At 37.2% G+C, this 15,729-nt stretch overlaps 1 protein-coding gene and 1 long non-coding RNA gene across 2 annotated transcripts in view; both read right to left on the bottom strand.

Moving 5' to 3' along the window:
* LOC309479403 (uncharacterized protein) overlaps nt 1-14,511 on the bottom strand; it is a 373,702-nt gene extending 359,191 nt beyond the window's left edge. Inside the window, exons 1-3 of the mRNA XM_082143528.1 lie at nt 13,166-14,511; nt 12,173-12,298; nt 10,025-10,207 (exon numbers count right to left, since the gene is read on the bottom strand). Of these exons, the coding sequence (XP_081999654.1) occupies nt 10,025-10,207; nt 12,173-12,298; nt 13,166-13,250 (394 nt within the window). The 5' untranslated portion in view covers nt 13,251-14,511. The remainder of the gene's footprint in view (nt 1-10,024; nt 10,208-12,172; nt 12,299-13,165) is intronic.
* LOC309478590 lies at nt 1,028-3,361 on the bottom strand. The gene is made up of 3 exons (XR_014199049.1): nt 3,155-3,361; nt 2,966-3,016; nt 1,028-1,126 (listed from the first exon to the last, which is right to left on the bottom strand). It is a non-coding gene; the product is annotated as an uncharacterized lncRNA (long non-coding RNA).
* Nucleotides 14,512-15,729: the final 1,218 nt, after the last annotated feature.

Genomic DNA, 15,729 nt, shown 5'->3' on the forward strand with positions numbered 1-15,729 from the left:
AAATAAAGCATATTTTCAAAAATATATATATTTTTTACATATATTACATATTTTCTTGCAACGGCCCCTTCTTCCGTGCATCGCGTCTTCCCCGACTCAAACATCACAAACGCAGCTCTTACTGGTTCATGTGAAGGCATGTTTCAGGTCCAATAATAATAATAATACTAATTTCAGCTGTGTTGCGCTTGTCTTTGTGAAAATGTGCCTTTGCGCATCACAATGCTCTGTTCACTTTGACGTGTTCATGAGCTGTTTAATCTTTGAAGGTATAAATGCAGTGAATTTTGGCTTTCACTTCTGTCACTAAAGCTGCATTTCTTTTCCCACGGCTCTCGCCCCAAACTCTCGCTATACGTTGAGCTATATATAAAACATCTTACATACTTCACCTTTAACTGTTTCTGTACATAGCCTTTGCTTTATGTGTGTGTTTATCAATGTTATCAATATTATTCACTCACCTTTGGATAATTTTGGGTTCTGAAATGTAACTTTGGCTTGTGTGATTTCCGGTCTATCACGAAAAGGAGAACATCCGTTCACCATCTCGTACAGCAACACTCCTAGAGACCAGACATTTGCTGGGACGGCGTGGAATCGAGGCTCTGTCAAGACTTCAGGTGGGCAGTAATCTTCCATTCCTGTAAGAAAGACATTTGCACATTGTTGAGCTTTTTTTTTAAAGCATCAAATAATTAGTAAGTCACTACATTCAGGTTTCCACACTCCCAGAATGCTCACCAATGTATATTTTGCTGTCGTAGCCATCGCTACTAAACAGCTGACCGGATCCAAAGTCTATCAGCTTGAGCTGTAGTGGGGGTTTCTTCAACAGAAAATTCTGCACATGAATGTCATTATGAAAAACGCCATGATGGATGCAGTGTTGCACTGCCAGCACAGCCTGTCTCATGATGACCCGTGCTGTTGCTTCAGACAAATGATGATTACGAGTGATGAAGTCCAGCAAGTTCTCGTAGGGTTTGGGATACTCCATAACCAGAATGAAATTTCTTTGATCTTCAAACCAGTCGTATAGCTGTATGACGAAGGGGCTTATGGGTTCTCGCCGCATCATCATCAGCAGCGCCACTTCTGTAACGAGAGGTTTGGGATTCCCAGGCTAGAGAGAAGTAGCAGATGGAAGGTTAGCTGGGTAAAAATCTGAAGAAAACATATCATTTTGAAATGTACTTTTCTTTGATCTTTTTAGATGTGTTCAAAAGTTATTTTGGTGCCTCTAGGCTTATTTGTTGATCACATTTACACCTAATGCTTCCTACGGGCAGTGTTGTGCCTGAACTCGTTCATTGAACTCGTTCATTCTGGTGTCTGTGAACGCCACGCTCTCTCAGTTTAACTTCGTTCAATAGAGTGCCAGATTTCTATAGAGCCTTCCAGGCGAAAACCCGGCTAAAACACACCGTAAACTGGCCTTAAAGGGTTAGTTCACCCAAAAATGAAAATTCTGTCAGTAATCACTCACCTTCATGTTGTTCCAACCCCGTAAGACTTTCGTTCATCTTCGGAGCACAAATTAAGATATTTTTGATTAAATCTGAGAGCTGGATCACTGCTCCATAGGCTTCTATGGGATTGAAACTTGCAAACCCAGAAAGTTAGTAAAGACATCGCGAAAATAGTCCAAGTGACTACAGTAGCTCAACCATAAGTTTATCAAGCGACGAGAATACTTGTGCGCAAAAAAACAACAACAAAAATAACGACTTTATTCAAGTATTAATTTTCGTCTGTGTGGGCCTGAATGAATTCACGTAGTGTAACAGCGCAGGGCGTCTGTGTTGTACGTCACACGCATCACACACATGACCAGCATCGGCCAATAGTGAGCCTACGTGTGACGTACAACCCAGATGCGCTGCGCTGTTACACTACGTGAATTAATTCAGGCCCACACAGACGAAAATGAATACTTGAATTAAAATCGTTATATTTTTGTTTTTTTGCGCGCAAAAAGTATTCTCGTCGCTTGATAAGCTTGTGGTTGAGCCACTGTAGTCATGTGGAATATTTTAACTTTTCTGGGCTGGCAAGTTTCGATCCCATAGAAGCCTATGGATGAGTGAGCCAGCTCTCAGATTTCATCAAAAATATCTTAATTTGTGTTCCGAAGATGAATGAAAGTCTTACGGGGTTGGAACAACATGAGGGTGAGTGATTACTGACAGAATTTTCATTTTTGGGTGAACTAACCCTTTAATATGTAGCGGAAAAAACACCCAATCTGGCAACACCAGCCACCAGTGTCTACTGACTCTCTTGTTCGATCTCGTTCATCAAAATGAACAAATCTTTTTTCGAGTCATTTCATTCATTTAATGGGCTTTAAATGTTATACTATTAACTGGCAAATTCCCAGAACACATAAACCTACGCAATCTTGATCATATTCTGAATTAAGAAATCATTATAATGCAGTCAAAAATCGTTTACAGGGAACATAAATAATTACTTTACCTTCTGAGTCTTTCGTTCATTTGTCACATGACAAACGCAATGAATGGATCGTTCATGAATGACTCATCACTTACGTTACAAATCAAAACGAAAAGCAGCAAGGAGGCGTCGTATGATCATTTAAACAAGTTTTATGACAAGGTCGGTGAGGATGGGAAAAATCTGACGCATAGCTTCAGTGTTAAAACTGATCAAATAATTGTCTGTGGTTCTATATGGGCTGTGGCAATCATTTTGAAAAATTATATCTCGCAGCAACATGGAAAAAAAGAACTATGAACTAGTTCATTTTTGGAACTATGAACTCAGAGTAAAATTTTGAGTATGAACTATGAACTGAACTAGTTCATTTTAAAATTTGTGAACTGAACTTTGAACTAGTTCATGTAGAAAGTGAACTTTCCCAACACTGCCTACGGGTGTATTAACTACAGTAATCTGCACTTAAACAACTCAATACACATTCAGATTTTGGCCAACTTACAATATTAAGATAACGATCGAAGACTATCTTGCGCATCCGCTTGAGGGCAACCTGCAAAACAAAAACCCAGTTTCAATAACAGTAACAGTATTCAAGCGCCTGACATTGCACTAAGTATTAAACCATCTGTACATTGTTTTAAATGTGTTTTGCAAGAGCAAAATGTTTGTACAATTAAGTAAGATTGACCTTTTTGCCATCAAATCTGCGTGTTCCCAGGTACACTCTGCCAAATCTTCCGGATCCAATCATCTTTCCCACGTTATAGAGAGACTCAAAGGACTCTGAAAAACAAACAGAAAAATATGAGACAATTATTAGCTTGCTAGATCCATTGTTTGTTTTGTTTTTTTTAAATATCAGTGCTGGTCGAGAAAATAATATTATAATGGGGGAAATAATTTTAATATTATCTAAAAACAAGCCTTACTTTGAGTGGAAAACAAGATAATACTGGTTAAAATAATAGAAGAATAAGAAATAATGATTTGAAAAGAATTGAAAAGAAAAAACAATTGAAAACAACTATTAGACACACACATGTCAAATTAAGCAATGATATAATGACATAACTTACATTTTACTGTTAAATTCTTATCTGTAATGTTACAAATCTAAAGTAATGGGATTTTTCACACTATCCCCCTGACTTCTGCTTAATGCCTGCATAAATGTCCCAACATCTTATTTCAATTCACAATATTAATAATTATAGTCATTTTATTTCACAATTATCTCGATTACGAGGGCGGAGCCTGGTGATTCCGTGTCAACGATAAAGTTATTTTTCTTATTTTATCTGATCTTTTATTAAAAAGAAAACATACATTTCCAGGCTTCATTTGGCCAACTCTGGCACATGTGGCTCAGTTCTGGTAATGGCAAAGATCATATGGGCCATATCTTAAAATATATTTATATTATATTAAGCATTGACTTTTATTAAATGCATAGCAATGTCTTATTTATGACATAACCGACTCTGTAATGCTCGGCACGACAGCCATTTTGACGATTTTGCGTGTATTTGACAATTCAAGAGAAATAAGTGGTGAAATATAATTATTTTCTGGATCGTATGCTGTCTGAGAAGCGGCTTTCTGTGCGTGTGTTTCTGGTGTGTGTCAGACAGCACAAGTAACATCAAGTTCATGCCTTATTGAGAGCGTTTAGCTTACATTCCCATTAAATTAAGAAAACTTTATTTCTAAATGTTCCCTAAACATTCAAAACGTCCAGTTTTTTCAACGTTTCAAAAATGTTTTTTCTTGGTTAAAGGAACATTCTATTTTATAATTTTGCATTATGGGAACGTTACTTTTGAACGTGCTCGGTATGTTCTGAAAATTTTAGATGAACGTCCAATTAAAACATTTCTAAAAAAAAATAGGTTTCACTTTATTTTGATGGTCCCTTTAACACATTCTGTTGACTATAAGTGACACTGCACCTACAAGTCTACTAACTCTCATTAGAGTATTAGTAGAGTATTAGTAGACTGGTAGGGTTAGAATAAGTTGACATGTAGTTGTAAAGTTACTTGTTGTCACTAGAGTGTCTGTTGGAGGAGCATCACAATAAAGAGTTTGCAGATATTAAGCAGAGAGTCTACTAATGCTCTAATGAGAGTTAGTTGACATGTAGTTGCAAAGTTACTTATAGTCGACAGAATGTTCAAAAGGGACCATCAAAATAAAGTGTTACCGTTACTTTAGTTGGTTCAACTTTCTATTTTCAATGACAAATCAGCCATTGAAAATAGAAATAGAAACTAAGCCATTACTTCTTTATTAAAAGCCTATTCTGACCTCTGCGAGATGAAGTGGACGGACGTCTTTCATCTGGGTTCTGCTTCGCCCTCGTCCCGTGAGCCTGACCTGTGGACACAGAAAACTCAGAAGAAAGAGATGTTAATGATCCGGGAAGATCCTGGCTCTGTGTCTGGGTCGGGTGCGGATTGAGGTTGTCGGACCTGGACAAACCCTGTTGGTTTGGGCTCTCCAATCCATCGACGCTGTTCGACTCTCGGCTGCTCAGACTCAACGAATCTCTACATCTCCTCTTGACATGGACCTCAGAGAGGAACGAACCTGAGGATGACGTGATGCCAGGAGAAGAATGACTGGTGAAATACTCCAACACATTCGAGGACCATACAAATATATATATTTATATATATTTATACATTTTAGAAATATATATTTATACTAAATATACCATCTGAAGTCTCTGTTGGCTCGACAGGAACTTGACCCGGCAGCGGAGGACACAGAAACCCTTCGAGGTTGTTGGACCTGGACAAACCTGAGGATGACGTGAAGCCCAGAGAAGAATCTGTGGAACCAGCTCTCCAGGATCCTGAGGATGGAACATTTCACACATCAAAAACTGTTTTTGTTTTATATATTTTTTATAATATTAATAATCAGTCAGTGGTCACATCAAATTGTTACTTTGGTTTCACTTTATTTTGGTCCCTTTAAGATATTCGGTTGTCTATAAGTAACATTGCACCTACAAGTCTACTAACTCTCATTAGAGTATTAGTAGAGTATTAGTAGACTGGTAGGGTTAGGGTTAGAATAAGTTGACATGTAGTTGCAAAGTTACTTATAGTTGACAGAATGTTCAAAAGGGACCATCAAAATAAAGTGTTACCGTTACTTTAGTTGGTTCAACTTTCTATTTTCAATGACAAATCAGCCATTGAAAATAGAAATAGAAACTAAGCCATTACTTCTTTATTAAAAGCCTATTCTGACCTGTGAGAGAGTGTTCAGATGAAGTGGACGGACGTCTATCATCTGGGTTCTGCTTCGCCCTCGTCCCGTGAGCCTGACCTGTGGACACAGAAAACTCAGAAGAAAGAGATGTTAATGATCCGGGAACATCCTGGCTCTGTGTCTGGGTCGGGTGCGGATTGAGGTTGTTGGACCTGGACAAACCCTGTTGGTTTGGGCTCTCCAATCCATCGACGCTGTTCGAGTCTCGGCTGCTCAGACTCAACGAATCTCTACATCTCCTCTTGACATGGACCTCAGAGAGGAACGAACCTGAGGATGACGTGATGCCAGGAGAAGAATGACTGGTGAAATACTCCAACACATTCGAGGACCATACAAATATATATATATATATATATATTTATACATTTTAGAAATATATATTTATACTAAATATACCATCTGAAGTCTCTGTTGGCTCGACAGGAACTTGACCCGGCAGCGGAGGACACAGAAACCCTTCGAGGTTGTTGGACCTGGACAAACCTGAGGATGACGTGAAGCCCAGAGAAGAATCTGTGGAACCAGCTCTCCAGGATCCTGAGGATGGAACATTTCACACATCAAAAACTGTTTTTGTTTTATATATTTTTTATAATATTAATAATCAGTCAGTGGTCACATCAAATTGTTACTTTGGTTTCACTTTATTTTGGTCCCTTTAAGATATTCGGTTGTCTATAAGTAACATTGCACCTACAAGTCTACTAACTCTCATTAGAGTATTAGTAGAGTATTAGTAGACTGGTAGGGTTAGGGTTAGAATAAGTTGACATGTAGTTGCAAAGTTACTTATATTCGACAGAATGTTCAAAAGGGACCATCAAAATAAAGTGTTACCGTTACTTTAGTTGGTTCAACTTTCTATTTTCAATGACAAATCAGCCATTGAAAATAGAAATAGAAACTAAGCCATTACTTCTTTATTAAAAGCCTATTCTGACCTGTGAGAGAGTGTTCAGATGAAGTGGACGGACGTCTATCATCTGGGTTCTGCGGATTGAGGTTGTTGGACCTGGACAAACCCTGTTGGTTTGGGCTCTCCAATCCATCGACGCTGTTCGAGTCTCGGCTGCTCAGACTCAACGAATCTCTACATCTCCACTCAACATGGATCTCAGAGAGGTACAAACCTGAGGATGACGAGAATGACTGGTGAAATACTCCAACACATTCGAGGAGCATACAAATATATATATATATATATATATATATATATATATATATATATATACATTTAAAAAATATATATTTATACTAAAGAATTTTGCTTATAGTTTCTGTAATTAGCAAAGAACATCTGTGTTATATAGGGATAAATTGTAATAATGTTAATCAAGCTGACTAAATCACACGACTGCGCAGCAGTTCACACTCACAATAAAAATATAAGATAATTGAAAACAAAGACAAGCTCATTATACAAAGGAAATAATATTACAGATCTAGACAAATTGAGTTGCTTATAGTTAAAAGAATCTCATGAACGATCATTTAGGCTACATGTATTTTTCACATTTTTGGTCACAAAATTATTATTTTTATGACATGAGTCAGTTTTGATGACTTTTCAATATTGATAAAACTAGTGCAAAATGCCCGTGCAAAATCAGTTTTTGTGTGTGTTTTTAGTAATTGTTGGTTTGGTGCCCGTGAAAGAGACTGTGAACGCATTGAATTCAGGGAGCAGGCTAGGTTACTACAAATGATGGCTGTGAATAAACTATAATATTCAGAAGTAAACAGTGTAGCTGACTGAGTGTTTATGAATACCACAACCTTCTAAGTGCTAGTGCAAAATGCCCGTGCAAAATCAGTTTTTGAGTGTGTTTTTAGTAATTGTTGGTTTGGTGTGTTTGAGTGCTCATTGTTACAATTACACACATATTTGTGCATGGTAGAAAGCACACAGTGAACTCAGAGAAAACGCTATGCTTGAGGAAGCTTGTGAATAGGCTACTACAAATGATGCCCGTGAAAGAGACTGTGAACACATTTAATAGGATATGTTTAGTTGGTGAATAGCATAGGCTATCGTTACACAGTAGCGATAACTTTAAGCGCACCAGAATGAAATATAATATTCAGAAGTAAACAGCATAGCTGACTTACAGATTCTGTTAACATCCACAAATGAATAAGCGCATTGATTCAGGGAGCAGTGCAAAGTGCCCGTGCAAAATCAGTTTTTGTGAGCTGATCGCCGTCAAAAAAGTTCAGGAGATATTTCTTAGTGATGGCTGATTTCAACAGTTTCAATATGATAGCATTTTGAAAAAAAAAGTGTCATGAATTTATTGCATTTTTGGGGGAAAATAATCAGTTTTTATAATAGATCTTTGAAAATCCAAATCTGGATTTGAATTTTTTATGATATTATAACCTAAAGATACTATGTGAAAGTTTTAAACAGAAAATAGTGTTTTTCATCTTGCCACTTTCTTGGTAAAGAAAACACATTTTTACTCAAATTAATCAAAATGGATTTATCACATTCTGGAACCAAACTATAATATTCAGAAGGAACCAAACTATAATATTCAGAAGTAAACCCTCTAATGTCAGAATGTTTATTTTTAAACCACAACCTTTAAAGGTGCATTAAGCAACTTTTCATGTTAAAAATACCCGTTTTTCTAACCCATACATGCTTAAACAATTGCCTGATGGGCTGAATGAGCCCTTCTCTGATCACTGAGATTGTCTCTATAATCCTGTAAAGTAAAATAAATAAGAGGGATTCGGGACGGAATCGACTGGGCGTGACGTCATGCGCGTTCACGCTCACCTGGCTATGTCTGGCAGGTTTGTGTATTCGCCGCCATTATCCGCATCAGCGAAGACAACTCAAGCGACTTTTGCAAAAGTAGAAGATGGATTCAAAGAGACCGGCTTCTAGTTCATCCCAAACCCCAACGCAAACTCCACGTAACCGCGTGCACAACTCTGGTTGCAGTTTCACGTGTCGCCAGAAGGGGGCATAGTTCTGCAAAAACTCAGAGACTTGCTTAATGCACCTTTAAAAAAATGATATATTTAACAATATCTTTAGCATTTCTCATCCAAACAACGTCAAACTTGGCGCTGCACTTACTCGTGACCGTAGCGAGACACCTGTCAAGTTTGAAAGCCATCGGACTAACGGTTCGAGAGATATGTGGTTAACAGACATACACACACACACACAGACAGACAGACGTTTCTGTAATTTATAGATAGATGTTAGAATATTAATAATGAAAAATGAGAAGGGCTACGCCAAAATGTGTAACATTTATGTAGTCTACAAATGAATACAAAAGCCCCGACATAGAGTTTTGACGCAGCTTTAATCTCCCTTTTGGTTATCTCAATACTTAATTGACGACAGAACACGACGTTACATGCTCGTAGTTTCTTTTGCGTGATACAGGGTGCGCCACATTTGCGTGTGATATTGAAGAGTGCGCGCCGCAAGCACACGGCTGACACGACAAGAAGTTCGTTTTTCTGAGTTTTACTGACATATAGCCTGACAACATCTCTTCTGACAGAGGACTGTGCGGCGGCGCTGACTGCGTTATTTATTTAAAAAAATGTTTTGCTGTGAGACTGTTTGCTTTTACGCGCAAATCCTGGAGATATTCTAGGACAGGCTGAAATCACTCACGAGGTGTGTCTCTGTGTGAGACAGATTTCAACAATCACCAGTCAGAGACAGCAGCAAAGCCGAAGCACGATGAAATATGGCAACTTATGATTTCGGGGGTTTACATAGGCTATTGTCCGGTTTCATATTTGTCAGTCAACTTTTCAAAACACATTCAGGGCTGAAGCCCCGCCAAAATCGGCTGACGCCGTGTCTGGGGGGGATTATGGTGTGGGGTTGTTTTACAGGGGTTGGGCTTGGCCCCTTAGTTCCAGTGGAAGGAACTCCTTATACTTCAGTATAAGAAAACATTTTGGACAATAAGTGTCAAACAATGAAGATAAATCTTTCTCATGCTATTATTAAGAGATTTTTTTTTTCCATAATATTTGTTATGTCACAAGACACATTTACAGTACAGTTCAGTAAAAATGTAACAAAAAGAAAAACAGAAAGAATTCTCAACCATCAGACTTCACTACATAAATATATGGGTTTTTCAAATGGTGTTTAACAAAACAAACAAACAAAACATTTAAATGCATATTTGAGGAGCCAACAGGAGTAGAGAAGGAAAAATGAAGACTAACACCAGAAACATCAGGCTGAAATGGCCATGAATCAGGGTGGTAATAACTGGAGACTCACCATCTGTCGGCTCGGACTCGAGCGCATCTGTGCCGGCTAGCGGCTCTACGCTGGGTGTGTATAGATGAGCCCGTGATTTCTGCTCAGCCTCAAGAGGAAACACTTTGGTTTTGAGGGTTTGGAAGGAACGTTTCACAGCCTTACATCCTCTCCAGAGGAAGTTCTTCCCTTTTGTCTTTTTTTCTGCAAACAACAAATATTGATTAGAAACATCTGTTTTATTAGCACAGATTACAGCTCAATGATTCACTGGTTCATGTTCCAAGAACACTAGAGAAATGGGCTCGTTGCAAATGGGCGCCATGTTGGATTTCTGATCTAGCGAGTTTGTGCAGACGCCAGTGCAGAGAGCCAGAGAAACCAGAGAATGATCTTTAATAGTTGTTTATAGATTATGATACATCACTTAAAATAATACTAAGATCTATATTACTATTCCATGAGTAAATGACATTTAAATGCATGCATGTTTAAATCATGTGAATGAAATACACTTTCATTAAATACACTTTGTACATGAAGAGTAAATTGACTCATGGTGCATGAACATACGCATGTGTGATTCCCCGACCAATTATGCCTACTGTAAATATACAAATATGCAAATATAACTACATTTAAAAATAAACTATAGCACAGAAATACATAAAATAAAAATAAAATATCCATTTAAAGAATCTTAAAAAACTTCAGTCTTTTGATTTCTGATCTTCTGCAAATCAAAGTTACTTTACGTGATGTCAGAGTATGAGAATTATATTATGCTGGTCAATTATGAACAATAGGTAAAATTGAACTACTAGCAAAAATTGAAGCAAATTTGGTGGGGCCGAGGGGCCGCTGCTGCAAATATGTGGGTGGCTCGTCCCCTAACAGATCTCACTCCAAACTCTTGATACAACTTGAGAGCTCTGTATAAACCTCTAATAAACTACTCAATAATGAGTGTGTGATGTGAACGAGTGTGAACTCTGTGACTGAAATGAGCACAGCATGATCACAAATCAATCGTGCTGCCTTATGCGTCTCAGAAATCAGAGCTTTATCAATAACAGCCGATCAAATAAAATACTTGAAAATACTACATACTGCACATTTTCTACTTTTCTTTTGACAAGAGCCTAATCTCAACTATAAGCTACTGAATCACACACATTCACACTACTTGATGTGTCTATTTAAACTTTTTAAACCACTATATGATACACAAATGAGTGTGAACTCAGTGTGAAATCAGAGCTATCAACTCAAGAGTAAGCTACTATCAACTAAGACACTACATCATACACATTTTCTACTGTTTGATATGTGCATTTAAATATTAAAAAAGTTGTACAATATGATACGCGAATGAGTGCAAACTATAGGCTATGAATGAAACCAACCAGCCACGCTGCCGTCTCTCTGTGCGTCTCTCAGAAATCGCTTGTCAAGAGCCTAATCTCAACTATAAGCTACTGAATCACACACATTCACACTACTTGATGTGTCTATTTAAATGTTTTAAACCTTGTACTATACAGTATGATAGTATATGTTTGGTGTCGCAGTCTCTCCCAGAGCTGGAAAACGTTACAGCCTATTCGTTATAATTTGTTTTGTTTTTATTTAACATGTATTATTGTTTTAAGTGGAAGATATTTTATATTTTGTTATAATTACAATAAAAATGTTATCATGTTATAATTAAAAAAATGTTTTACAAATTATACAAGGCATATTTGTTAAAACTATGACAGGAACCCAAACACATCCATGCCCAGGGCACAACCATGACATAATCCGTTCCTACACTACATAAACACTATATGAAAATAAGTGTCTAACAATGAAAATAAATATCTCTCATGCTATTTGTATTAGGAGTATTATTTTTCTTAGTTTTTGTTATGTCACACCATAAGACACATTTACAGTACAGTTCAGTAAAAATGTAACAAAAAGAAAAACAGAAAGAATTCTCAACCATCAGACTTCACTACATAAATATATGGGTTTTTCAAATGGTGTTTAACAAAACAAACAAACAAAACATTTAAATGCATATTTGAGGAGCCAACAGGAGTAGAGAAGGAAAAATGAAGACTAACACCAGAAACATCAGGCTGAAATGGCCATGAATCAGGGTGGTAATAACTGGAGACTCACCATCTGTGCCGGCTAGCGGCTCTACGCTGGGTGTGTATGGATGAACCTGTGATTTGAGGGTTTGGAAGGAACGTTTCACAGCCTTACATCCTCTCCAGAGGAAGTTCTTCCCTTTTGTCTTTTTTTCTGCAAACAACAAATATTGATTAGAAACATCTGTTTTATTAGCACAGATTACAGCTCAATGATTCACTAGTTCATGTTCCAAGAACACTAGAGAAATGGGCTCGTTGCAAATGGCCACCATGTTGAATTTCTGATCTAGCGAGTTTGTGCAGATGCAAAAAATCTGCGAACTTGCCCTTAAAAAATGTTGAAGTACAGCTTAATTTTGTCTATTTAACTGAACATGACTTTAAAGTCCTGACTTGTATTATCTTAGAGCTATTTCCATATGGACATTTCTTTGTTGTGTCACAGTCACTTCTGGCAGATTAAAGGATATTTTATGATTGTAACCTTAAAGTGGCTTTGAATATGTATTGTGAAAAGTACTAGATCTATGGTTTTACTATGGTAAAACTGTATCCATGTTGTTATTTTTTTGTTCATACCATGGTTCAACTTAGTTTAATATTGCAGTAAACCTAAAGTAAAAGTATGGTAACGTTAATCATAACTATAGTAACCATACGTTTTTTGTAGTTACGGTTTTATTACAACAATCATAGATAAACCATAATTGTTGTAGTAAAACCATGGTTCATTGTGTTAGTTTCTATGGTTTTACAGCAAATACTGTGGTAAAAAGATGGTTAACCAGCGCCGCTGGTCGTATGCTGCTGGGACAATATAACAATGATGTTTTCTAGAGCACCATCTTCTCTATATTGTAAAAAACATTCTTCATCTCTAGCAAAGTTTCAAATATAAGCATCCTGTGCACCGAGAGCCCATTACAAGCCCAGTAATGCTGATATGCTGTGCTATACAAGTCCTACCATTGAAGTCGGATTCATTATGTGTTAGTTCTGATGTGTATTTACTCGGTACCTTTTGTGTGGTCCTGCCAAGCGGCTGTCCGGTCCTTCGCCTCCAGGGACAAGCTGTCCAGCTTCAATAGGAACTTTGGAGACATAATATTTATATATAACTTTACTGAACTACAGTTATGACCACCTGAGCTGAAGATTCCGTCAAGTAACTCAATTTATATCGTAAATATATTAAATGACACCGTATTCTGTCAGATTCTGAATCTCAACGAGCTGTGTAAACACTATTTTACTGTTGTTTAAAGCGGTAGATTGCGTTTGTAACACTTTCATCTGTTAGTGAGTCTGAGTCTGATAATCCCTGCTGAACTGAACAATCAGTCTGTGACGTCATATGGAACTCGACTGTGACGTCACATCTGCTGCTCTGCAGCGGTCAAACACGCATATTTAACCCTTGTGCATTGTTCAAATTCACTACCCTTTCATTATGTTCGTGGCTGAAAACAGCCACTACTTTAAACTGCTGTAAAAATGTATCAGATTATTATTTTTATTTTATTTTTTCATAAATCTATTAATCAACCTCAGTCCTGATCAAAACTACTAAATGTTTTTAAAAAATCAGGATTTTAACATGGAAGCCTATGGAAGCCCATTCCCGCCACATAAGAAAAAAAAAACGAGCATAAAAACTCGAAATTATGACATTCTTAAATCATTATTATGACATAAAATGTCGAATTTATGATTTACTAAATCGAAATTATGACTTTAAAAGTCATAATTATGTGATAAAAAGTCAAACGTTTGACATATCAAATCGAAATGATGAGATTAAAAAGTCGAAATTATGACTTTAAAAGTCACAATTATGACATAACTAAATCGAAATTATGACTTGCCGACTGGCACGCTCATTGATCTGACGCACGCGAACCGACACATGATGAATTATGAACAGATTAAGGAGTATCGATCGTGGTTTTACAAATGATGAAATTCTTGCCGTATAGCGGAACGGCATGGAATAGCTCTGAGCAAACGCACTCTTGAGAGGATTTTAAGCAAGAACAAACTTTGGCGCAGAAAGAACAAAACGTAGATGTGGCGGAGGTGGCAGCTTTCATAGAACAACAACTTCAAACATCTGGGCAATGTCATGGCTATAGATGGATGCACCAAAAATGTTGGATGAATGGGACTGTAACTGATAGGGAAACAGTGAGAGTTCTGCTGCGGCTTTTAGATGGTGAAGGGGTTGATTTGAGGTCACGAAATCGACTGAGGCGGCGTGTGTATCATAGCCGTGGTCTTATGGAGCTTATAATATGACAATATGATTTGAATTTGAATTGTGTCAATTTGATTTATTTACAAGACGTGTAATCTAACAAATTTGAATTGTATGTGGTATTTTAAATAGTTCTGAATTTGATTTCCTTAAACGTTTTTTACATTTATTAGACATATATTTTCAAACAGCTATTTTTTTGTTCTGAATTCTTTGACTGCAAATTCATATTCAGTTTTTAAAAATACAGATTCAAGTTTTCAAGATGAAGAAGAAATTCAGAACTTCAAATTCAGTTTTCTAAAATTCAAACCGCGGAAAATTCAGATCTTACAGAAAGTAGGTCAGGTCACAGGTCATCCACAGGGAAGAGTAAAGGATCTCAGAAAAGTCGAACAGAGCATTTTGGCTGCACTGCAGTAGTTTTCTACCGCAAACGCGGTGGTAGTTCAAGAGAATCCGTGTATCTTTCGTTCAGTCGTTTTTATTTTATTTAAAATTAAGAGTAGAAAAATGAGAAATCAGCTTGAGTATTAGATTTCTAATATTCTAGTAATAATAGTCCTCTGCTGCTGCAGTTGCACGGAGCTTACAAAATTTAACGCGTGTATTGCAACTAGGCTACATTTCATTTTCTCATCAAACAAATAACGAATGGCTCGACACAACAGAAGAGCCTAGACAGGGCTTTCTCTCTGTGTAGATATAAATTAACCTACGCTTTGCATCAGCTGGGTATGGCAGGGTAAATGACGGCTGTCATAGCCTGCATAGTCGCCCGGTAAGTTAAAAAAAGAAAAGAAATTAAGATATAAATCAATATAATTATTTATATTTTTGTGTATGAACAAGTAGCAACACAGAAGGGTGATCCATGGATTTCAAATTGATGGAGGAATGATAAGGCAGCACACCTTTCCAGATCTGTTTTAAGAACACTTCATCTGGAAATCTGTGTAAGGGTCCGTTCATACAGAACGCGCTTTTTCATTGCTTTTCTAGGCATACGCGCACTAGACGGACGTTGCGCTCGCTCTTCTGCAGCGTCTCGGCGTTCTAAAAACGCGGCGCTCAATTGAAAAGAAGTTCAGCTTTTAAAAACACGCCTCAAGACCTTGCGTTTTCCCCCATTCCACTGCCCACTTATGTGTAAATGTCCCCAAAGTCATAAACATCTTAAAGGTGATTTCTGTATTGATATCTTCCAGATGAACCTGCACATCAAATATCCTAGAAGCAAAATACGTTATATTAACACATACCCATATATTTTATGAAGATGTTACACTTAAACTTGACGAATAAATGTAATATTCCAACTTTAATCT

Source organism: Leuciscus leuciscus (assembly GCF_965113295.1).
Source record: "Leuciscus leuciscus genome assembly, chromosome: 17".
NCBI lineage: Eukaryota > Metazoa > Chordata > Actinopteri > Cypriniformes > Leuciscidae > Leuciscus > Leuciscus leuciscus.